This window comes from Myxozyma melibiosi (assembly GCF_037950935.1).
Source record: "Myxozyma melibiosi strain Phaff 52-87 chromosome Unknown BZA70scaffold_1, whole genome shotgun sequence".
NCBI lineage: Eukaryota > Fungi > Ascomycota > Lipomycetes > Lipomycetales > Lipomycetaceae > Myxozyma > Myxozyma melibiosi.
Genome location: NW_027042915.1, coordinates 2,511,986 through 2,536,414, shown reverse-complemented (window position 1 = coordinate 2,536,414; position 24,429 = coordinate 2,511,986). Strand labels below are relative to the sequence as shown.

Below are 24,429 nucleotides of genomic sequence, written 5' to 3'. Positions count from 1 at the left end.
GTAATACACGTGACTTTCAGTCCTGCTGCGCCAGACGACACACATCCAGCTTGAGGAATTCGAGGTTTCCTCTCGTACTTGGAGTTTAGTGCTACTACATCGACAACACACCGAAGTCAATCAGCAAATCCGACATTCACCATGGCTACTGAGTTGACCGTCCAGGCCGAGCGTGCTTACCAGAAGGTATATATTTTTGTGGTTTTTATGTTGTGAATGCGATCGTGTATGATTTGGCGGGAGGGAAAGAATCGTACATGAAGGTCGACATGGAGGAAGTAGTTCGAGTGTGCTAACGTCTTTTTTCCTATCAGCAACCCCATATCTTCCTTAACTCGAAGACCCGTGGAAAGAAGTCGACCAAGCGTTGGTACAAGGAGGTTGGTCTTGGATTCAAGACCCCCAAGGAGGCTATCCAGGGACATTACATTGGTACGCATACTTCGTGCTGGATTTCGATGAGAAGAACGGTAGCAGGAGAATATGTGCTAACGCTAGATTTTTCACTATAGACAAGAAGTGCCCCTTCGTTGGTCTCGTTTCCATCCGTGGTCGTATCCTTACCGGTACCGTCGTCTCCACCAAGATGCACCGTACTTTGATCATAAGACGTGACTACCTTCACTACGTACGTTCAGATTCCACCACGAGACTTCGATTGAAATATGAACAAGAGTACTAACAAACAATAAAGATCCCCAAGTACAACAGATACGAGAAGCGTCACAAGAACGTCGCCGCTCACGTCTCGCCTGCTTTCCGTGTTAACGAGGGTGACTCGGTCACCGTTGGCCAGTGCCGACCCATCTCCAAGACTGTTCGATTCAACGTCCTCCGCGTCAACAGCACTGAGGGTGGCAAGAAGCAGTTTGCTAAGTTCTAAATGCTTTTTTGAATATAAAAAGTTTTATGGGTTATATAGTTCTTTGTTTTGTGGCATGTGTGACAAAATGTAATGTACAATTATTCTAAATTACGGCTTGATCATATCTATATAAGTGGTAGCTTGCTTTTGCTAGCGATTAAGAGTGAATGACCGATATTGTTGGTATACAGTATGATGGCACATGGCTCCGTAAACCCGTAGTGACCGCTGCTTTATTGATGATTTCAGTTTCTGGAAGTCTTTCCGTATTCCAGCGGTACGAACTTCATCGTTTTGTTGTTATATCTAAACATATAAACGTCAGTTACCAGGATCAACACACTCATAGAGGGCATTTCAAAAGTACACACCCGTAATCTATAAACAACTCTTCTCCCTCCTTGATCCTCCGCCTAGCAAAGAAGGCGATTCGGTGGACTCCGTTCACAAACACAATGCGAGCAAAGCAATTCGGATTCTGGCGCGAGTGATTGATGAAGCGCAACTTATTGCCTGCTCGGGTCGCATCGATACATTGCTCTAGAAACGGGAACTCATTAGTATAACGCAACGCATAAGAACGGCTTTATGGACTCGTAGCATACCCTTTGTAGACTCAAAGAGAAATGATACACCGCGCTTATCGTAGATTTTCCTATAGGAAAAATATCAGCATAGTTTTTGTAACAAATCAAGTTTTGTTTCGACTCACCCTCGTCGCTCGGCCTCGTCCTGTGAAATTGATTCTCCCTTGTACTCGCCAAGATACTCGTCCTGCTTCATATCTTCACCGATAAACAAACCCCAACCGGAGACATTACTCGGGCCAGCAATGACCCGCTTGCCCAGTCCCCTTTGGAGATTGACGTTTTTGCAATATCGTTTGTTCTCGACAATATCGCGGTTCTTAGGATCCAGAATCTCGTCTGCACCGCAGGATCGACAGAGGTCGGGGTCACACTCGCGGTTCCATTTGAAGCATTCACAAGCCGCTGTACGGCACCGACTGGTAGTACACCGACACCCGCGGTATCGTCTCGGACAGCTTGGCGGACACCCGCAAGCTTTCTCGCAAAACACTTTGCCGTCGACACAGGCGCAGTCGGCGTCACACGGTCCGCTGTGCATGCAAGGGTTCAGATCAACACGCTTGAGATGATTTCCACTCATGGAGCAGTCTTCGGGGTAGCCGGTGGGTGCCTTGCGCTTGCGTTTGCCAAAGATTTGAGCTGTTATGGATTCGACGGAAGCATAGCTAGCAACGTCCTTGTGATACTCTTGAATATGTGAGGGTGTAAGCTTCAGTTCTATAAGTTTTTGATTGATCTAGAATAACAATTAGTGCTGTTCGTTTCGAAATTAGAGGGCATGCATACCTCTCTGCAGGGTTTGTTAAAAATGGTAGTCAACAGACACGAAGTGCGCGAGTTCTGTAGCATGACCTTTCCAGTCATTTTGACAAGCGCGATATCTTCATCGGACCACTTTGAGGCTTTCACCAAACTTTGGCGAGTGTTTTGCGGGTCCTGTTGATTCCCAGTTAGCATCGTCTTTCGAGAACGGGCTGCCTACAAATTCTGCGCTCGGACTCACATTTAGGAAACACTCCGGAGAGCAGGAGATGCCGTCCGGAAGAATATTTCGAGTGGAGGTTGTTTTGTTGACAATGTTGCAGAGCGGCATATTGGAGGTCGTCTTGACGTTACCGTCACTGCAGGATGTGACATAGAGAGATTCTGTAATATGTCAGCCTTTTCTTGATGTATTCTCCAAATACCTTTATGAGAACTTACTATGCCATGGACATTCATGCATGAAGCACAGTGCACACAGGAGTGACGAGTAAGAATCGAGATTGTAAGCTGAAGATGTCTGGGAACTTCGCAGTCTATGATTTTGGTCAGAACTGGTGACAGTGATCGGCAAAAACTCTTCACTTACGCCGTCCTCTTGTCTTCTATGAAGTAACTGGCCGGAAACCTGTCAAAGCCTGTCAGCAAATCTCGGTTTATAAGAAGAACGATATACTTTAAAACAGTAATACTTACAGATTAAGAATTTCCCACACGCTCGTTCGCGTAACTTCCTTGAAGATTCTGCAAAACAGATCCACTCTCCAAGCAAGTTTGTTGTCCAGCTTCTTGATATACTCCTCAAAAAGCTTACGCTTCTTCTCGTCAATCTCGAACGAGTCTGTGTCCGGCAGGACAGCTTTGTGGGCGATATGATTTGAGCCGATGTTGTAGACATAAAATGACACGAGGTTCTGTTTGGTCAAGCCGTAGTTTGCCACAAACTCGAAGAAGCGCGACGATAAAAACTGGGAATCTATGAAGGATGTGGATCAGTATCATGGTCTAGCCAGCAATTGTCAATGCATAACTTACTCTCGCGTCTTAGAAGCTCCGCCTGGGTTTCAGTTCGGTCCTCAAACATCTCCTCTAGGTTAAGTCCCGCTTCTTCGCCGTTCTCTCCAAAGTACGGCCAGTACCGTAGTACCTCGTCGTCTTCGACGTGCACACATGTCGATAATGAAGTGAAGTCTTTGTAAAGCGGTAGCGGCTCAACTAAGGGTATCGTGATACCAGACTCTGTGATCTGTTTCTTGATTGGAGGGGTGTAATATTGCTTTGGATATGACTATAAGAACCATGTGAGTATTACAAAAGCCTTACTCTGGTAGTGACCATCTGGAGTGGCATACCTCCACAGTAAATTTGAAAGAGCCCGACCGCGAAGACTCGGGAACGCGGGGAGTAAAGTCTCCGACTCCTCGGGCTTTAGGCTTTCCCGACTTTGCTATCTTCCTAGCTGCCCGCTGAGCAGAAGCTCGAGATGTTTTGAGAAGGTCCTGAGCAATGTGACGGCTTAGCGCTTATAATCCCTAGTAGGTTGCAAAACAATACTTACACTGGCAAGACATTCGTGCTCCTGTCTGATTTGAATGGTATACAGGCGAACTTCGCGCCGAATGGCCTTTTCCTGGAACTCGAAGCTGTGCTGATCGGCCATCGAGACGCGTTGAAGAGAATCGGTAAGTCTCCTTTCTGCTGCTTGAAACAATTAGGCGCGTACGATCGGTCCAAACGGGTTGCATAGACTTGTATACACCAAGCTCAGCAGTTTTATGCGGGTGCCATGCCACGCCCTATTGATGCCGAGCTGTTTCGGAGAAAGTCGTGTTCTCCACGCGAAGTTTGGCGAGTGGAGGTGGATCTGTTGACACGCGCACAAGCACACAGTGTGCGGCTTATAAAGTTAATGCTACGATCCTTACGGGCCCCGAAGCGGCAGTAGGGCATACCACTATATAGTGCAACGCGGTATGAGATGTTGCAGATATGGTGATTGCAGAAAGACTAAGATAAGGATATGAGAGTAGAGAACTGGCTGTAAACAACTACTGCGAGCAGGTAGCCGTAGTGGAGCGACTGCTGTGCGAGTGTGGAGCTGCACCGCCGTACGCTGGCTGCTTGCTCGTCTACAGTTCGACTACGGAGTCCGCCATTTAGCCACCGTCTGCAGCTACAGCGTATGGTTCTACAGCGACTGGCGATCTAGAAGATAGCGATGGCCATTGCAGCCAATACAAAACCTTTAGGAATAGAGCAACAAGAGACATTTGGTGTGCCGACGATGCCGTGCATCACAATCTGCGTACGTCGACCAGACTCGGTGGGGTGCGTTTCCTCCACTCGCTCAGTAAGCCAGCCAGCCCAGCCCACATCAACGCCCCGCTACACTACAACTCTGCACCTACTGAAACCGTTTCACCTTCACCACTTTCATTACTCATACAATTGATATGTGAATGTTTGCCTGCATTTGCCAAAAAGAAAACTCCGTGCAGGGAAGAAAACCATATGATAGCTGGCTGCAGCACCAGCAGGCAGCGCATCGGGGACCCTCCCACAGCTCATCCACCGGAAGGGTGGAATCGCCGCCGGGTCACATCGCGCTCCACTAAACAAGTCGTATTTACAAGTACCAAAAAGAAAAAAACAAACGCCAAATGTACGCGCAGAACACAACAATCAACCCATTCGAAACCAACGATATTAACTATGAAGCATACCAATTAATGTTCCAAGGCGCAAAATTCTTTGACTAGCTCATTTCGACAAATCCATCTGATCGTTATCTGACGAGTCCTGTCGGTCTGAGCCCATCGAGTTGCGATTAGACCGGTCAGTAGCGATAGCAGACAGCGAGGGGAAACGCTTTGGGGGCAGCCCTAGTTTCGATCGCAGTTCGTTGATCTCCTGCTGCATGTCGTCGGTAAAAGTCTGAATGTTCTTGATAACGTTCACCGCACGACTAAGAATATCGTGCTTCGAGGACTTTGCCCCTTTTTCCTCCGGCAAAATTCTCTTGAGATCATCGTAGAGCGTGCTCATGTCCTGTCGACGTCTTCGTTCTGCAATCTTATGCGTCTGCCTCAGCTCTGGTGACCGAGAGTACGGTCCAGGCCCGAGACCACCGTTGTAAACCGGTCCATTTGGTGTGGCCACTGTAGTGACCGTAGAGGCCGCGTCATCTAGATCGAGCGATCGCCCGCTCATGCGGTCGTAGGAGTCCACTGAGGTCCGCGAAGCTGCAGCAGCAGCATTCGCATAGCCCAAAACAACCGGCGAACCGCCATATGGAACTTGAGGTGTTACTGGAGCTGCTAGAGCAGCTGGATCTGGGAAAGCGTAGGGAAAGCCTTTTGTGGGAGCTGCTGCGTTGGGGTTCGGTGCGTAAGGAGTGGGCCTGGTGACGGGGGGTGCACCACGGGGGACTGTAGGACCTCTTGCTTGCCCGTTCAGAAAAGGCGGGCCTGCTCGCTGGTCGGTAGCAGAGGTGCCGCCTTGAACAACATAGGCCGAGTCTTGTGAAGCTAGAGACCCTCTGCGAGAGTCGTAGTCTGCTGGATGGCCATACCAGGAGCTCTGCTGCTGGACGGGCTGTTGGGGTTGCTGCGGAGCTGCGTTGAACTGCTGTGAAGGCTGCTGCGCTTGCTGTTGTTGTTGTTGTTGCTGCTGAGACTGCTGCTGGTGGTATGGCTGAGGGTGGCTGTAGTTGTAGGGGGACATGTCACCACGGTAGAACATCTCTCGGGCAGGAGCTGCGGACATTGTAGGAGACGGGTTTGAATCAGAGGCACTCGTGTTCTGAGGATGAGGAAGCAGCGGACGCGAAGACGGGGCAGACGCGTGCGTCATTATAGAAATAGGCGGCAAGGTCGGCGGAGACATGGCTGCGGTCGGTGCCTGCGACGAGCAGCTCTTGTTGTTTGCTTGTGCTTGCCGGTGCTTGTTGCACTGAGAGCGTCCAGCGTCGGGAAGCAGACGAATGAATGCCACGTGCCCGCCTCATCGCCGCAAGCGAGTGCGAGTTGGTGCGGAAATAGGAAATCCGCTCCTTGCTTACCGCCTTATTTCAGCACAGATTTCACCCGTCGCCGCACGATCCTCGTCGCGTGGAGTCCACGCGCGTGCGCCGCGCCAGTTCAGACCACTCCACGTGGCTCGTCCATCACACCCGGGTCCAGTCCTTCTTCCTCGGTCCGGGGATGCTGTGTCCTTGCTGGCGTCTGCAGGGCACTGTCTCGTCTTTGGCTTGTTGTCCGCGCACCGGGGACCTGTCACTGTCCGTCTCGGTCGTGCATGCGCGGTCCTACGCCAAGTATCGCCAACAGCGGAACCGAATCTGCGGCTGGTTCCTTATAGCTTCTTCACCTTGCTCGCTCCTTCTCTCCCACCGCAGCACTTCCTCTTACCGCAAGTCGCGTGGCGAGTTCCGAGTGCCGTGCGACGTCCAGGCAGGCGCCGTGCGCCGATCGCGTGCCAACCTTTGTGTGAAGTGGTGACTGTTCCGCTGGCTTTGGGGGCGATGTGGGCCTCACATCAATCGCCTGATATTTCACTTTCCTCGCGGTTTACTGGGGTTGGAAGCTCCGCTTTGCTCGTTCTTTTGATATATTAAATCTCTTCGGGATATGAATGAATGTTTCAGGGCTCGCTTGCTATTCCTTTGCCACTCGAGTGTGCGTTGCAATCAGACTCTGGCTCGTGACAGTACAGACAACCCACGCTGTCACTCAACTTATACCTTCTTCTGATGCGGGGCATGACGTAACTCTGTTATTTTGTGGTCATATTCTGTCATTTTTTGAGATCTAGGATACCGTTGCTTGTTCTGTACGTATGATATCCGCTACACGTTTGCCTCGGTCGGACCGGAAGTCCGTCGTTTCTTCGTTTCGGTGTGATCGCATTCACTACCTACAACTATCGTCATTGTCTTCTTGAAGACTTCTGAACAATGAGTTCTTGGTATTCCGATCACGCATAAACAGCTGTATTTGGATTGTCGTGTTATGCACTCAGATCGGACTTTAGATTTGGTTGAGCGGAGAAATTACAAACGCCTTGAAGGCGAAGGTTCGTTCTTGGTGCTGTGCCGGCTTGTTGTGCTCTGCTCTCAGTAGGAACGTTTCCGATTGAGTCAGATTCTGTTCAGGTATTATCTACGAGTTTGAATCTTCCAATATATGGGAATACGAGGTCACTTCACCGAGACTGAAATCTTGCCTGATCTGAGTTCTGTGGTGTGATGCTGATTCCGAACGACGAGCAATACAAGTCAATTAGAGCCGACATAAGCTTATTACCTCCTTCTAGAAGAGAAACTAATTAATCAGACAGCTTGCTATTAATTCCAGTAACTTCAATAGAAGTGCTGATCCCTGCTTTACCGAGATAAGTCGAAATAGTATAGCACTTACTAGTGCTATATCTTTCAAAAACGACGTGCCGACCTTTCCTCCAAAGCTTAAAATACGCAGTAGGCTACACTCGTATTTCGCCGACAGTTTTCCGCATACATTTTCGAACTTGTAGACTGACGGGTCCTGCTGGAAGTATCTAAACAGTCGATATCATAGATTCAAGCCAGCGAGGACCTTTCAAGAGCTTACTAAAATGCGTCCTGCCGAATTTTTTGAATTTGTAGGGCTGCATCCCCAATGTTTAGACCCCCGAACTCAGCCGTTCTAAGTAACTGAGTCCTACATACTATCAGAGGAAATAACCATCATCTAATAAAACTACCAGACAATAAACAGCAGTCGTTCATAGTTTGATCGAAGCAACAATATGCCCTGATAATAATAATAATGAGAGCTGCAATTTCCTGTTCATCAGATGTTGGGAGTTTGGGCCTTAATTTAAGGTTCACAAATCTGCCTCGAACTCCCAGCCGGCGAAAAAAAATTTTTGAATCCAAAGGAGAAAGTTACGGCGCTCTTCCTCTTCCTCTCTCTCTCTTTCGTATACACCACCCAGCAGAGAATTTTCGTTTGCTATCTACAAACCCGTTATTTATATAATAACTATCACATATTAAGGTATGCTGCTCTGATTTGTTTTGCAGAATGGCTTTCGAGCCTGTATGGATGCAGGTCTCATGTTCATCGTTCAACTTTCTAACATATTTTCACCTTCAGAAATGGCTAAGACAAACAAGGCCAAATACAACAAGAACGAGAAGAAGTCGAAGTCTCTTGCTCCTAAGGACGCCGGCGTGAAGAAGGAGGCTAAGCCCACCGCTTCTGCTGTTGCTGACAAGAACGGCAAGCCTGCTAAGATGCAGAAGGCTGCTGCTGCCGCTGCTGCCGTTGCCGCTAAGCTCGCCGAGAAGGCCAGCGCTAAGGACTCGAAGAAGAAGAAGGTCGTTGAGTCTTCCTCTGACAGCGACTCTGACAGTGACTCTGACAGCGACTCCGACAGCGATTCGGAGGAGGCTGCTGCCCCCGTTGCCGTGAAGAACGGCAAGAAGGCTGCTGCTCCTGCTAAGGAGGAATCGTCTGACTCCGACTCTGACTCCGACTCTTCGGACTCTGACTCTGAGGAGGAGGCTGCTAAGCCCGCCAAGAAGGAGACCGCCAAGAAGGCCGCTGCCCCCGCTAAGGAGGAGTCTTCGTCTGATTCCGATTCCGACTCTGATGAGGAGGAGGAGAAGACCGAGACCAAGGCCGCTGCTGAGTCTTCCGACTCTTCTGACTCTGACTCTGACGATGAGGAGGAGGCTGAGTCCAAGGACGTCAAGATGGCTGATGCCTCTGACAAGTCTGACTCCGACTCTGACTCTGAGTCCGGCTCGGGCGACGACAGCTCTTCGTCTGACGAGGAGGAGGAGAAGGAGGAGGAGAAGCCCAAGGCTGCCAAGCGCAAGGCTGACGAGAGCGTCGCCGCCCCCGAGAAGAAGCAGAAGACTGAGGAGACTGAGGGTGAATCCGCCACTCTGTTCGTCGGTCGCCTGTCCTTCAACGTCGATGAGGACTGGCTCAAGCGTGAATTCGAGGCCATCGGACCCGTCGACTCGTGCCGCATTGTTACTGACAGAGAATCTGGCAGATCCAGAGGGTATGTCAATCGGTTTTTTATTGATTAGACTTGAGGTTGTTGAGACTAACTGTAACAATGAATTAGATTCGGATACGTCACCTTCTCTGATGCTGCCTCCGCCCAGAAGGCTATTGACGAGTACCAGGGATTCGAGATTGACGGTCGCCCCGTCAACCTCGACTTCTCGAACCCGGCTCCCAAGAAGGAGAACTTCCGCAACCAGCGCGCCGATAAGTTCGGCGACAAGCTCTCTGAGCCCTCCGACACCATCTTCGTTGGAAACCTTTCCTTCGATGCCGACCGTGACTCTCTCTTCGAGGCTTTCGGTGAGTACGGCAACGTCACCAGCGTCCGTCTTCCTACCAACCCTGAGACCGAGCAGCTCAAGGGATTCGGCTACGTCCAGTACGGCTCTGTCGATGAGGCCAAGGCTGCCATCGAGGCCCTCAACGGATTGGAGATTGCTGGCCGTCCCGTCAGACTCGACTTCTCTACTCCCCGTGATCCCTCCAGCGGTGGTGGCCGTGGCGGTCGCGGTGGTCCTCGCGGTGGCTTCGGCGGCCGTGGTGGTGGCCGTGGCGGCCGTGGTGGTCCCCGCGGTGGCTTCGGTGGCCGTGGCGGACGTGCCTCCGGAAGCAACGCTGTTCCCTTCCAGGGCAAGAAGATCACTTTCTAGATTTTCAGCTGAGCTAAATTCTGGGATCAGTGTTCCGTTTGTTTCATGCATATATCCCATTGTTTCTCATTGTTTCTCATTGGTAACTACTGTATCTGTATTGAATTTTTTATTTATTTTCTGGCCGGCATATTATTAGAATTTTTTGGTTTGATCTTGTTAAGTTGATTTCATCTGGGTTTTTGTGAGCTTCTGAATAATAGTGAAGGAACGTCAAAACTGGGATTTTGTAATGGTTACTGGCTGGTCGTCTTATTTCTTGTTTATAAAAGTTGATTGATTTTTCGGTTTTTTGCTTATTTCTTTTCTTTACTGTTTTCTTTATTCGGATTATCTTGCATATATTGTATCTCTTATAATTCTTAGCACAATATCATGCTGCCAAACAATTTACACGCATCTGAACGTACTCGTAGGCCGGAAGACGTACTACACAAACGCCTCGTTCGCTGACAACCCCGCCGCGGCTCGTCAGACTGAGGGCGGGGCGGGTCGCTGGAAGCAGATGCCCCCGCAATTAATTAAGTCATCTGAACAAATTCTGAAGCCGAGCAAGACCAAGACGGCAACGTATAATATCGCAGACCTGCAACACTTTGTCTTTTGGATTATGTGCATCGCAAAGACTGGGTTTTAATGACTGCACCAAGTACGAGTTTCAGTCCTGATACAGATCGCGCGGTGGCTGTCCGCCATCATGCGACGAATGGAGTGCATGCGGGAACGAACCGAGGTGGCCGAAGATCTGTTCACCGCAGCAGACCAACAAGACCTCGGAGGGCAACACTTCGTCTCTTTGATGCTTTAGAGTCAGAGACTGTCGAATCTACAGGAGAGGAGCTGGAAATAATCGGACTCTCGGATGATCTCTTTGACGAGTTGATTCGAAAGAAGCACAAAGGATACAGTCGAACCAACGGCACTGGCTTGCCGAACGGAAATGATCTGGCGGAAACTATTTCGAAATTGGCAGTTAAGACCTCTGAGGAGCTTCCCGAGCCATGCAACACTGTATCAATTTGCCCCGCTTCCGAGTTGGCGCTTTCGTTATCTCCCAAATGGACAATGTACAGGTGTGAGCGCCGGTCTTCACTCCCTCCATCGACTGCTTCGCTCACAGCCGTGAACTTCACCGGTTTGGAAGACCACATGCAATTATTAATCCAGCCGGTAGAGCCGTTGCGTTTGGAGAGTGTCATTCTTGTCTTTCCAAAACCGGCCTACGACTACATCTCTAGCATTCCCGAATCGGAGGTTTTAAATTATCTCAGACCATACAAGCTCTTGCGAAAGGGCCAACATTTACAGACTTTGGACTGCAATGTCAAGGCTTGCGAGCCTGTTGACCAGGGATTGGTAGAGAAGGGGATCACAAGAATTACTTTCGTCTGCGACAAAACCTCATCGTCTCAGGACAATCGCATCACAGACTCGTCGAACTTAAGCAACGGCACGAGCAAAACCAATGGTGCGAATGGCTGGTCATCAGATGAAGAGGAGTATGGTCTAAATCAATACATCGACTCACAAAAGATCTGGGAGAGATCGCCCAACACAGCTCTAACGCTCGCTCCCAAATTGGTCGAAAAAGCACAAAAGCCTGTCGCACTCTACGCTCGGCCTCTGGATATGATGATCAGCTCAGAGTTTCTGACACCGATAGGCAAAGAGTATGACGACGGCGAGTCACGGGGGTTTGTTGATATTGAAGTGCTTGCGAAACTTGGGGTTTTCTCTGGTAGCTGGGTAAGCTTACCTGCTGCGGTTTCCCTCGTATTCGCAGCTGTATTAACTGTTTCTTTCAGGTATACGTTTGTACGAACTCGACCAAAAGGCCAATTCGTTTATACTCATTTCCATTATCACAAAAATATGATCCCCATTCGATTTATCTGTCACCGATTCTTCTCTACAACATCAAAAGTCCCGAAGCCATCGAATTGCAAGTGTCTTCATCAGTGTCTCGCATCGAACCGCGAGCCGCCAGAGAAATCACAATTGCTCGGGTCAACTCATATGCATCCACTGAGCGAGTCTACGAGAATGCATTTATGAGAGGGTTACGTGCGTTTTTTGAAAGGTACAGAAGAGTTGTGGTTAAGGGCGATTTGATAGCTGTTCCGATTGATGAGGTGCTGGCACGCCTTATGAGTGGGAGTGGAGCAGACTCTACAAGCAACAGTCTTGGAATAGAGGACCTTCAAGGTATGCCTGGATCCAATCCCTCTACTTTAGTATGGTTCAAGATTACTGCGGTGGTGCCTCCCGATGAACCGCAATCCGATGATTCCAAGAGCGAAGAATATGCGTTTTGCGTCGATAGCTCGCAGACTCGAGTGGCACAGATGGGAAGTATCCAGGCGCCTTTACCTCCTACCGATAAATTTGACTGGTCAAGCTACTTCAGGATCCCGCCTCTGCCGCGAATTGATTCGCCCAGCAGCGAGCGACTTAGACAGTTACTCCAGGTCAGTATCAAGTCGTCAGTAGTACGCTCACGACTATTGGTTTATTCCTTGAAACCCCGAGTTGGAAAGACGACCATGATAAAGTCGATCTGCTCTCAGCTAGGTATTCACGTGTATCAGATTGAGGCGAACGATGTCATTGGGGAAACTGATACCAAAACTCTCGCCTCCTTTGAGGCGAAACTGGATCGAGCAAGAAACTGCTCTCCCTGTGTGGTTTTGATCAGTCACCTTGAAGCTATTGCGAAGAAGCCAGCAGAAGGGAGTGGGACCATGAATTCGATATCTGGAAAGATTTTGGCCGCTCTTGATCGAATCATGATAGAATCAACGGGCCTGGCGATTATTGCTACAGTAACAGAAGCTGACAGTCTCGCGGACGATGTACGAGGAGGATTTAATTTTGAAATTCAGATGGAGACACCTTCTGAGTCTGAACGCCACGCAATCTTCCAGTATTTGCTTTCTCCATTTACTTTGGCTCTGGGTGATACCGGCTCTGGATCGTTTACTGCCGACACCGGTAGTGAATTTTCTGGAATGATTACAGTTCGAGAGGATGTGAGCATTGCTGGGTTGGCGCTACAATCTGCAGGCTTGGTTCCTCAAGACTTGCTTGCTATTGTCAAATCAGCAAAGTCGCACGCCCTTGATCGCTTAGAGAAAGAAGCAAAAGAGCTTGCATCTGCGAATGAAGACGTGCAGGTCCGCGATATTGTCCTTGCCTCTTCGGGTTACGTGCAGTTAACTCCATCGGATTTCGAACAAGCTACTAGCGATGCTCGCCGAAAGTACAGCGACTCCATCGGTGCTCCGCGCATTCCGAGTGTGAAATGGGAAGATGTTGGTGGACTAGCTGACGTCAAGAACGAGATTCTTGATACGATTGAGATGCCTTTGAAGTACCCTGATCTCTTTGCCGGAGGGGTCAAGAAGCGGAGCGGAATTCTATTCTATGGTCCTCCTGGAACTGGAAAGACGCTACTAGCTAAGGCCATTGCAACAACTTTCTCTCTAAACTTCTTTTCAGTGAAGGGTCCTGAGCTGCTAAATATGTACATTGGAGAATCCGAGTCGAACGTTAGGAAGGTTTTCCAACGAGCGCGAGACGCTAAGCCGTGTGTTGTTTTCTTTGATGAGCTTGACTCTGTGGCACCCAAAAGAGGAAATCAAGGCGATTCAGGCGGAGTCATGGATCGTATCGTATCACAGTTACTTGCTGAGCTTGATGGTATGAGTAGCAATGGTGGTGAGGGCGTCTTTGTCGTTGGTGCGACGAACCGGCCAGATTTGCTCGATGAGGCGTTGCTTAGACCTGGAAGGTAAGTTAGAATATATTCACGAACTGGCCAAAAAACATGCCGCTGACTTCAATCTTACTGCAGATTTGACAAAATGGTCTATTTGGGAGTCTCAGATACCCACGAGAAACAACTGAATATCCTCAAGGCCCTGACGCGAAAGTTCAAGCTTGCTCCAGATCTCGATCTTGAGCAGGTAACTCAAACCTGCCCATTTACCTACACAGGAGCAGATTTCTACGCCCTTTGCTCTGATGCTATGCTGAACGCAATGACCCGGCTTGCGAGAACTATCGACGAGAAGGTGAGCAAGTTCAAGCCCGAGGTCAACCTGCAGTGGTGGTTTGATACACAGGCTACGAAAGAGGATATTGAGGTTGTCGTCGGTCTCGAGGACTTTGAGAAGGCTAGACGGGAGTTAGTGGCTAGTGTGAGCGAAGATGAGTTGCGTCATTACCTTCGCGTACGGGAGAATTTCGAAGGTGGGAAAGTTGCTGCTGCCACTGGCGCGGATGCCAAGGCACCTGAGTCCGAAAGTGCAAACGGTGGCTTTGTCGGAAAAGGTAAGGGAAAAGGAAAAGGAAAAGCAAAGGCAATCGACTTTTGATTGCTACGCGCCCAGTTGCTTATTACTAAATATGCGCCAAACAGTATAATGGACGATTTGGACTACACTCAGGATAGAGAATGTAAATATATACGGTGAAGACTTACTACCATATTACATGCCATCAGTAATGAGAAGATATAGCTACAATATATTATTCAAATGCAATGACTCCGGTATCAACCATAATCTTACAAACAACAGCCAAAAGCAAAAACCGCAGAATACAATAGTCAGCTACCAAAAATAGCAAATATTTACTCAATCACGCTTTGCACTTCGCTCCCAAAACTTTGACTCAATTTGAGCACCCACTCGCTCATTTCAGAGTGCGACTTCACACTAAAAAGATGCATGCCGTTCTCGGAAAATACAACAAAAGTGTTTTCTTCATTGTAAGGATTTCGGCTCTCTAGCTCAGGAGTAAGGTCGGGCTTGCAACTGATCTTGCACTGGGTGATGTTGATGGCGAAGATCTCCTCCATATCTGAAGCGTTGTAGATGTGCAGGTACGGTCGACGAAGCTCGAGATATCGTCGCACCCACGACTGCATGGCGTCATCCGGTGCGTATGCGTAGCCGTCTTTGACGACGTTTACACTAGATAAAAGTCAGCTCGAAGTTATACTTTAGATACAGAAGAGCAAACACACAGTCCCTACCTTCTCTGGAACTGGCGTACGTCGGCAACATATTTTGTTGCACTTGGCTTCGACATAGATGACACTGGTAGAGTAGATACCCCACTCTGTTCATCGACGTAACCAGGCTTCCGCTTCCACAGCTTCAGTGACCTTTGTATCACTTCAGTCTCATGAGACGTGAAGACCTGCGCGACTTCCTGCGCCAAGTCCTCCGAAGAATCCGTCACCTCCTGACTTTGGGCACTGTGAGCTGATGCGTCGTATTTTTTGAACTTGATGTACGACAGTGTCGATACCGTATGACCAAGCTCAACGGCTCTCTGTCTTTGATCGATTGCCCTGATATACTGGCCCACCAAAGACAATCCACGAGGTTTCCATAATCCAAGATACTCTTCTCCACTGATATAAGTGCTTCGAGCACTTGAGATCTCGCTGCCGATATTATTATATGGTCTTAGTCGGACCTGGAATAATGCCACATACGACCGCATTAGCTTTGTAGACGCCCACATCAAAGAGAACCTAGACGGGCCTCGCGCTGCACGTCCAAGCATGACTCCTACTAGATTCGTGGTGAATTCAACAGGAGACGTGACCGAAGGTGTTGACACCGTCCAGTTGACACTCATTACTATTCTGTGCTTGTCTGGCGTAGTGCGATCCAAAAACGGAGAAGAATGAGCGCTGCAGTCCCACTGTCCCACCACAGTCACTGTTCGCGTTCCGTCGGCGTTCGCAATAGTTTTGGGCTTGTTCGTGACTCTGAGCTCGACTTTATCGACTTTGCTCTCAGACTCGCTCAGTGTCTCCGTCTGAGAGTCAAATAGTCGGATGTTACTGACAGACAGCTTTGAGAGATCAGACCAGTCAAACGTATCACCGGACGAATGCGTGATCGATAGCCGGATTTGCTTCTGCACGCCAATATGCAGATACAAAACTCCTTTTTCTTCATGATATCCGCGCAAGATATCGACAGGCTCGTAGCACCCGTCGTCAGACAGTTCGAGCATCTGGATTTTCACGAACGAGTCATGCTGCTGCACCATCGACGAGTCGTCAGCAAAGCTTTCGGAGTGAATGCTAGCACCCTCTCGCAATTTGCTGTTAACATCAACCTCTGACTCCTGCATATCATCCCAGCTTTCCAGCTTCTCCAAGTGCGTACTGGTGACCTTTGCGAATACTTTCAGTCTCAACAGAGATGAGTTCACACCACCGTGGCTGATGCTGCTATCTGCGAGCAGCGAGCTGACAGTAATCCGATGCTGACTATCAATGACCACCGGTCCATCTTCACCGAAACCAGAAACGACTGGACTAGTTGAAATCCCACCGCTGTTGGAAGAGTAAGGGTAGCTGCTGCCAGGCAGAAGCATCTGTACATGAACGTCCGTAAACTCGCGCTCTGAAAATCCAGCAATCGACCGAAGATGTGCAATGACCGCCAAATCATGCGACTGGTCTTCTGATTTCTCCTCCGGCGGACGAAGCTCAAGGCTGATTATTCCAATCACGCTCAAGGTGTACGGCGATATTATCTCTGCCGAAATCTCAGAAACCTTGCCGTGAATCACACCCGCCATCGAGGCGTAGGCTTCGCCCACATAGGAGTATTTGCAATTAAACGTATCGGAAAACGGAAACTTCTTTGCCTTGGGAGAGGACTGCAACTCCGAGTACATCGGAGACTCGTTGTAAATATTTCGCATGGCACGCACTCTACTCTCTAGCTTTTCGATCGAGAACACCTTGATTGTCTCATTGCGAAAGTCGGTTACGCGTACACCAATGCACGGCTTCAAGGCCTTCGAGATAAAACTGTCCTCTTCCGGTTCGGCGTCGTTGAGAACTAGATCGTATGGCGATGTCGAAACAAATCCCTCGTCCACAACCATATACTGGAATCGCAGCCCTTGGTCAAGCTCGTTGCTCATAATCTGTGCCTCCTTCAATAGCAAAGCATGTCGATAAATGGAGTCGGCCATTCGCAGACTCCCTCGCCGCATCCACCTATTGATTGTCTTCTTGGCGACTTTCTTCTCGTCGTCTGACAATACCGGGTTGCGCCGCAGCATGAACGAAGACTGCGGAAGAAATTGGCTATGTATAGATTGATATGTGCTTGTCGTAGACGATTCTCTAGACGCAGATCGAACGTCCTTCGTTGTTTCAGTTTTTTCGGGCGGGGATTTGGTCGACGCCGTCTCCGGTCTCTGAGGCTTCTTCGAGCCACTATCCGATCGCTGAGCACTTGTTGGTCTACCCCTAGCATCGGATGCATGTCCCTGGCTGAGCTTTGCAAATAAAGAACTCTCGGGAACAGCAGCATTCACAATCCCAGACGTGGGACTCGGAGAGACGAAAGGGTCTTCCGCAGTTTCGGAAGCTGACTGCATAGACCTGAGCTTACTCTGTGAAGACGTAGTCGGAGATCCAAAACTAAATAACGAGTCTGTGTCTCCGTCATACGCTTCGGACATCGAGTCAGACCGACCCTTCCTTATCGATCGTACCCTTTGCATTTCCTCAAAGAGCTTGTCCAATTCTTCATCCGTCATCGCGCCCACGTTGACTGTCGCGGAGTCTCCTCCCAGATACGTTCTCGCAGCCTCCATCCGAGCCATAGACCAGTCATTCGTACCACCATTCTGATCTTCGCTGGTCACTGGCGTTTGGGCTCGACTTATAGATGCGTCGTCGAAGGACGGGAAGTCGACGTAGTCTGAAGCGACGCTAGATGCTCTCTCACTATGATCCGAAGCCGAGGAGCTACTATGAACTCCCGGGCCACTACCAGTCGTCGTAGAAGATCTGGTGCGCTGAAGCGATCCCTGTAGTCCACGGATAGGGCCTGATACAGCAAACCCGCTCTTTCTTTCCTGCAGAGCTTCCTGAGGATTACTGAATCTGAAGATATGAAAATCTCCCAATATCACCCGGTCTCCAGAATGTAATCTTCTCGCGGTTTCTCTGAGTCGCAGCCCGTTCACCATCACTGACGCGTTTGCATGGGGAATAATGGTGACGATATTATTATCGTTCTCGAAAGTACAGTGATCTGTCAGGATCTTCGAACCACGAAGCCGGATTTGAGCTGTTGTTGAGCTATCAGCATTTCCGACACTTGTACTCCCTTGCTTGATGTTGTACACCAGACATTCTGCCAGTAAGGGATCGTCGCTAAGATTCACAAGAAAAGGGACATTTCGCGGAGTATGGAGGCCGATAAACCCCTTTTCAACGTTGATTCCCATCTCTTCCAGAGCGGCCTCTCGCTGCTTTTGAATCTTCTTGGTCATCTCCAAACGCTCTTCCCAAGTCTGATTCATTTCCTTCAGCAGTTTTTCAGAGGCATTCAGTTGTTCAGCTATTTCTGCCCTTGAGACTTTTCTTACGGTTCCATCAGGCGCCGTGATTGTGACCATCCGATCAGAGCTGTCGTCACCAGCTTCCTGGCTATCTGAGCTTCCACGATCCTCACCGCTTCCCAACTTTGTTCTCAAAATCAACAGCTCCTCTTTCAACTCCCGGATCAGACGAGCGTTGGGATCCTCGTTAACAACTGCGTGGTTTTTAATCCGTTTCGCGGAGTCAGCATAGCGCAAGGTGGATACTGTTTCTTCGTAGTTGATATCAGCGGGGGATATGGTTGCAATCATAGCAGTCATTGAATTGCCTCCCAGAGAGTCTTTCAATAGCCATGTCAGTGCAGAATCTCGATACGGAACCACCAAGTCACGTTGCTTCTTCCCACTAGATACATCGGCAAGCGTACGAATCACTCGGCCAAGCGCTGACAGCGAGCGGTTGATCTCCGTGCCTTCTTTCAATCTGCTACCAGACGCACCAGTCGCAGACGCTCGCTCAGAACCAGCTAGATCGACCAGAGACATTCTTGATACTTTCTCGGAGGACAGTCCAGTAACAGCATCGTTGAAATGCTGCGTCAATGTTAAGGTGAAAACTGCGTGCGATCTGGATGAGGTCTCGTTCATATTGGTTGCGGCCACTGTGCGAGCCTTGTTTCCTTCATCCATGAGCTCCTCAATCTCAGCAAACGAACTGACTACCAAGCGTGACTTTAGAAATACGTTAGTGAATTGCCAAATATGATTCGCACTGGTAACAGCAAACTTCAATCTTACCAAGTCCTCAACGTAGGGGCCCAGCGATGGGTGCTCTCTGACTCGTAGATTCCCTCGATTTTTCGGATTGAGTAGATCTCTCACTCTCTCTGCATAGCTGTTAGCCTCCAACCCACGGCGCCATTCTAAGTTAGCAATAACGGCATACCATTATAAATCTCGAGATATGAAACCTCGACGGTAAACTGGGTGCCATTCTCGGTGGAGAGTTCATTGCTATGGTAGGAAATTCATGTTAGTATAATTTAAACAATCGAATTTGAGTTCACACAAGAGATTACTGACATGCGACTGAACAGGGCTTCACAAATTCTCGGTATTACGCCTGGGTCGTCTCTAGAGCCCATCTAGACAAAAAAAGAAAATCAGCATTGGCTCGAAAGACAAGCGACAGACATGGTAAATCAGACAAACCATTGAATAGGACTTTCCAGAGCCAGTCTGTCCATAAGCGAAAATGCAGTTGTTGAACCCCTGGAAGGCATTATCGAGTAGTGGCTGTCCAAGATCCGTGAAAACTTGTTCTTGTCCCGCTATAGAATGAAGATCAGTCAGACGAGCTCATTTGTAGACGAGTATGACACCCTGACGTACCGTATTCTCCACCGGTGGTATCGAAGCTCCAATAACTCTTGTCGAATTTGAAGACCCTTGTTCGGTCACCTTTCGACTTTGTAGGCGTGCTTGCTGCAGGAGGCTCCTCCGATGTAACAATAGTCTGATCTTGTTCCATACAAACGACGCATTTTGCTTTCCGGGCCCGTTCTATGACTCGTTAGTACATTTGGTCCACAATCTTGGAAGATATCGCCTATGATATCGCTATCCCTGTCCTTACCTCGATTGTTGAACGGACGCACGCGAACAACGACCTTGATATTGCCGCTGCCGGGATCTGCCACTACCGCCATGCTCTGTTCATAAAATTCTCAAAGGCTCGAGTGTTGAAGAAATTGCAGGCTTTCGGGGTAGATGTAGAGGCTGTTGCCAGCTCAGTCGCCGAAAGCACACGACCAGTAGCAGATGTCGAAGCTAGAGAGATGGTGGCTATGAACGACAACCGCAAGGCATGCAGATACAGTAAAAATACAAAAGAGTAAGATGCTAAGTGATACTGATACGCAGAGTGGACAGAGGCCGGAATAGACTGGTCGAACAAAGAAACAAGGATGGCTGGATTCGGTAAATTGATAACCGATAAATCTCGAATTTACACTTTGGGTGCAGGGATCCTTGACGTCAGTTTATCCAAACGCTCAACTGTCACAGCTCCCAGCGCGGGAAAAATAGTCCTTTTGGGCTCGTCATGTGATCCGTAGAATCTCCCAGCATGCACGTGATCTACTCCCCTAATTGGGGTTTACCGCATCAGAAGTGGCGTTGCGTTATAGCTTTTGTGTATTCGATATTCGATTCTCTTGAGGACAAGTTACAGGAGGTTTTTGGCTACTGATATACGGCAGGGGCTATATATCTGTTACACTGGTTTCTTATATCTGCTGTATTTCTACTGCGGCCTGAGAACTTGGACGTTCTCGCAAAGCCCCAGAGTAATCACCAGCACTTGACGATTAACGATGTCACGTCCTATGCGCTACGCGGCATCTCAAATGCAGCGACCGTCGTCTAGCCTTCTACATTACTCCACAAGACGAGCTGCGCGTCCTTTCCTTTACAGTCAGACTAGACCCCGCCCCTATGGAGGTTTCGAGAGCAGCAACTACCGGCGGATCGCCGCCATGACATCAGGAGCGCGCGGATTCTCTCTGTTTCCAGGGAAGATCATAGCGAAAATGATTCGCGTTCCTGCCGCTGCTGGTGGTGCCGTGGTTGCTGGGTTAGCATACGTGAACTATCAGGTTCAAGGTACATTTACATGTTTACAAGATTTATGGTATCCCCGTTTGATAATACGAGACTGACTGTTTACTATTTCAACGCGATATAGAAGCTGCCGGTTACACACAGAAGCAGATCGACGCCGCCGCAGAGTGGATCTCGGGAACAGCGAACAATGTCAAAGAAGGGCTGGAAGGACTATCAACTCCTGAGTGGTTCAACTCTCTTTTCAGCAGTGGGACCGAGGGATCCTCAAAGTCAGCATCAGAAGGATCAGCTGAGGGAGCGAGATCAGATGGCAACTCTGGTGAAGAACCCAGCGGCGGCAGTGAAGGTGGGGGAGGTGGCGAGGATACGGCCTTAGCAGCTGCTGGTACTGCTGCCGCGGTTTCGTCTATGGGTGATAGCACAGATACCGACGAACGGATAGCAGCTTCGACATCTCAGATGATGCTCTTGACAAAGAAAATGATTGAGATCCGCGGCATTCTGCAAGAGATCGCCAGTAGCGGCGCCGGAAGTTCGTCCTTGACCCGCTTACAGCTACCGTCTATAGTTGTCATCGGATCGCAGAGCTCAGGAAAGTCTTCGGTTCTTGAGGCGATCGTCGGACACGAATTCTTACCAAAGGGCAACAACATGGTGACCAGACGACCAATTGAGCTCACACTTGTCAACTCGCCGGATGCTGCTGCTGAATACGGTGAATTTCCAGCTCTGAAACTAGGAAAGATCACCGACTTTAGCCAGATTCAGCGAACCCTGACAGATCTGAATCTTGCGATTCCTGACTCTGAGGCAGTCTCATCTGATCCTATCCGACTCAATATCTATTCACCTCACATTCCAGATTTGACGTTAATTGATCTGCCAGGATATATTCAACTTGCTGCGGCAGATCAACCGGAGAGTTTGAAATCAAAGATCTCTGCTCTGTGTGACAAGTACATTGCAGCGCCGAATATTATTCTCGCCATTTCGGCAGCGGACGTTGATCTTGCAAACTCGACCGCCTTGCGCGCCTCCCGTCGGGTCGATCCCAGAGGTGAACGAACGATCGGCGTCATCACAAAAATGGACTTGGTGGATCCTAAGCGGGCACTTGAGATTTTGCAAAATATAAATTATCCGTTGCAGATGGGTTATGTTGGAGTGATTAGTCGCATACCAACATCGAGACCATCGAACGGTCTGTTATTCCGTTTGGGAAGCGGACGCGAAAGCACAGATATCGGTGCCGTGATTGCTAGAAACGAGGAGGGCTATTTCGAGAGTCATCCCGAATTCTCGCGATTGCTGGAACAGAGCTCTACATCCTTATTAGCACCTGCTAGCACACTGGACAAAGAACAGCCGGCGTCTTTGGGAGTGATCAATCTGAGAAACAAGCTCATGCGGACGCTTGAAAAGACGATGGCGAAGAACCTGCAGCCGACATGTGACGCCATACACCAGGAGCTGGAAGAGACAGTATACCAGTTCAAGGTCGAATACAACGACCGGCCTCTCACTGCGGAATCCTATCTAGCGCAGTCTCTTGATGCGTTCAAGTTGAGCTTCAAAGAGTTTGCCAGCAAATTTGGAAGGGAACAGGTCAAGGCGCTGTTGAGGAGTGAGCTAGATCAGCGGGTACTAGACCTGCTAGCACAGCGGTATTGGAATCGACTGGAGGAGTCGAAGGCGGTTGGTGAGCCTAGTACTGCCGGATCGATAATCCGTGCGGTTTCAGATCTGCCAAACGCGGGGAACAACGATGTGTACTGGCTCAGACAGCTTGACGCATGTGTCTCTAGCTTGACAAAGTCTGGCGTAGGACGAACATCGACCACGCTTGTCTCCAATGCTCTATCGGGAGAGATGGAACATTTGCTCAACAGCGGATCATTCAAGAGCCACCCATTTGTGAAGACAGTGATCCAAGATGCCACCAACGAGATTCTGAACTCGCGGTTCTATTCGACTGCCGATCAAGTTGAAAACTGCATAAAGCCGTACAAGTACGAGGTCGAAGTCGAGGACCGGGAATGGAGCAGGAGCCGAGAGCATGCGTTTGCGCTGCTGAAGGAGGAACTGAGGCAATGCGAGCATGCTTACGGTGCACTCCAGAAGAGCGTTGGAGGAAATAAGAAGCTTATGCAGGTCGAGTCCTTTGTGGAGAAGCATATGAAGGGTCAAGCTAAGGTTGAGGAGGCAAACGAAGTATACGGGTTCAGCCAGGCTCTGCTGGAGAAAGGTATGTACTGAAATTATTGTGCTGCATAGTGGAAGGGTGAGAGATAGAAGCTAACATATAGGTGTATAGGTCGCGAAGGTCTATTCTTGAGCAAGCGTGCAGACATATTACGTTTGCGTATGCAGGCTTTAAAGTCCAAGCAGTGCAGGTCGAAGGAAAACAAATACTACTGCCCAGAGATTTTTCTTGACGTGGTTGCCGACAAGCTGACGCAAACGGCGGTCTTGTTTCTGAACGTCGAGCTGCTCTCCGACTTTTACTATCACCTTCCACGGGAACTCGATTCGCGGGTAGGACACGGGTTGAGCGCTACACAGATCGAGCAATTCGCCCGAGAGGACTTGAAAGTGCGGAGGCACTTGGAGTTACAGGAGAAGAAGCAGAAGCTCGAGTTGGCGTCAGAGAAGATCGAGGGCGTGATTGCGATGCAGAAGACGCGTCATTGAACGGCGAGTCATCATTCGTTTAGCCACAGATGCTGCAGTTGACAGGAATGATTTATATGCTGTCTGATTTTATTTGTCAGATTGAAATACAACTCCAATTATCTATGACGGGGTTTCCCTCGATGTCTTACTAAAGCAAAAGCCGAGGAAAGTAGCAGTAGACGAGTCCAGAATGGGGTAAGCTGGGGATGATAGAGTTTAGCGTTTAAACTATTAATTCCAGAATTAGTCATTTACTGTTATCTTCGACAACGAGCGCCGACTTTTGACGATGAATGCAAGCAAAGAAGTCTGAGAAGAAGAGCATACAGCTGTCAGCAGATTAGACAGCTGTCTGTTGCGTATCAAAAGACACGGCCTCGGTACAATCAGTCGTCACCTGCTAAGCAGCCGCGCGTGAAAACAGGACGCGTGGGCAAAGTAAATAAACCAGCGCAGTGCTTAGTTATCAATAAACCTTAATTTATCTATTTTGGATGCCGTTTTAGGAGGTAATTGCTGACACAGCAGCCTGTGGTCCATTGTAGCCAGCGGCGTCCACCTTCCTGGGTTCTTCTCCCAAATCAAACCGGCCAGGACTCCGTTCAGCCTTCACACCACTTCTGGGCTGCCTTGATTGTGTGCCATACGTCGGCATCCTTCTTTTCTCCTTTCTGTATATTTACGTTTGACTTGTCGCTGAGTACGTTTGCCAATCTGTATGTTTCGCCTGCGTTTTCTTTCTCGATCTCTCTCCGCCTTGACAATTGCTGGGCCGGTGTTCTCGGCGTGGTGGGCTTTGATGTTAGCTACAGCAGTGGTCAAATCAA

General features: G+C 49.2%; 7 protein-coding genes across 7 annotated transcripts; 4 read left to right on the top strand and 3 right to left on the bottom strand.

The window, feature by feature from the left end:
- The first annotated feature begins 8 nt into the window (after window positions 1–8).
- On the top strand, window positions 9–977 carry BZA70DRAFT_272807 (40S ribosomal protein S11). Its single transcript, XM_064911730.1, has 4 exons — window positions 9–186; window positions 315–432; window positions 513–628; window positions 695–977. Exons 1-4 carry the CDS (start codon window positions 142–144, stop codon window positions 881–883), a joined length of 468 nt encoding a protein of 155 aa, XP_064771088.1. The 5' UTR covers window positions 9–141; the 3' UTR covers window positions 884–977.
- Window positions 978–4,076, bottom strand: BZA70DRAFT_272803 (uncharacterized protein). Its single transcript, XM_064911729.1, has 12 exons — window positions 3,776–4,076; window positions 3,570–3,716; window positions 3,253–3,505; window positions 2,914–3,193; window positions 2,807–2,845; window positions 2,659–2,753; window positions 2,459–2,601; window positions 2,242–2,391; window positions 1,578–2,191; window positions 1,471–1,520; window positions 1,237–1,405; window positions 978–1,171 (listed from the first exon to the last, which is right to left on the bottom strand). The coding sequence occupies exons 1-12, from the start codon at window positions 3,875–3,877 to the stop codon at window positions 1,111–1,113; spliced, it is 2,103 nt and encodes a 700-aa protein (XP_064771087.1). The 5' UTR covers window positions 3,878–4,076; the 3' UTR covers window positions 978–1,110.
- Window positions 4,077–4,962: 886 nt separating this feature from the next.
- BZA70DRAFT_33574 (uncharacterized protein) lies at window positions 4,963–6,261 on the bottom strand. Its single transcript, XM_064915040.1, has one exon. It carries the CDS (start codon window positions 6,100–6,102, stop codon window positions 4,978–4,980), a length of 1,125 nt encoding a protein of 374 aa, XP_064771086.1. The 5' UTR covers window positions 6,103–6,261; the 3' UTR covers window positions 4,963–4,977.
- A 2,695-nt stretch (window positions 6,262–8,956) lies between these two features.
- Window positions 8,957–9,931, top strand: BZA70DRAFT_234491 (uncharacterized protein; the record flags this gene model as incomplete). The annotated part of the gene is made up of 2 exons (XM_064910298.1): window positions 8,957–9,273; window positions 9,340–9,931. 2 exons carry the CDS (start codon window positions 8,957–8,959, stop codon window positions 9,929–9,931), a joined length of 909 nt encoding a protein of 302 aa, XP_064771085.1.
- A 529-nt stretch (window positions 9,932–10,460) lies between these two features.
- On the top strand, window positions 10,461–14,474 carry BZA70DRAFT_272799 (ATPase). The gene is made up of 3 exons (XM_064911728.1): window positions 10,461–11,677; window positions 11,737–13,721; window positions 13,785–14,474. Exons 1-3 carry the CDS (start codon window positions 10,568–10,570, stop codon window positions 14,305–14,307), a joined length of 3,618 nt encoding a protein of 1,205 aa, XP_064771084.1. The 5' UTR covers window positions 10,461–10,567; the 3' UTR covers window positions 14,308–14,474.
- Window positions 14,475–20,429, bottom strand: BZA70DRAFT_272797 (kinesin family protein). Its single transcript, XM_064911727.1, has 8 exons — window positions 19,941–20,429; window positions 19,697–19,867; window positions 19,517–19,635; window positions 19,388–19,449; window positions 19,251–19,318; window positions 19,103–19,191; window positions 14,970–19,036; window positions 14,475–14,907 (listed from the first exon to the last, which is right to left on the bottom strand). The coding sequence occupies exons 1-8, from the start codon at window positions 20,011–20,013 to the stop codon at window positions 14,565–14,567; spliced, it is 4,992 nt and encodes a 1,663-aa protein (XP_064771083.1). The 5' UTR covers window positions 20,014–20,429; the 3' UTR covers window positions 14,475–14,564.
- Window positions 20,430–20,502: 73 nt separating this feature from the next.
- On the top strand, window positions 20,503–24,076 carry BZA70DRAFT_272796 (uncharacterized protein). The gene is made up of 3 exons (XM_064911726.1): window positions 20,503–20,968; window positions 21,051–23,174; window positions 23,244–24,076. Exons 1-3 carry the CDS (start codon window positions 20,680–20,682, stop codon window positions 23,618–23,620), a joined length of 2,790 nt encoding a protein of 929 aa, XP_064771082.1. The 5' UTR covers window positions 20,503–20,679; the 3' UTR covers window positions 23,621–24,076.
- The last annotated feature ends 353 nt before the right edge of the window (window positions 24,077–24,429 follow it).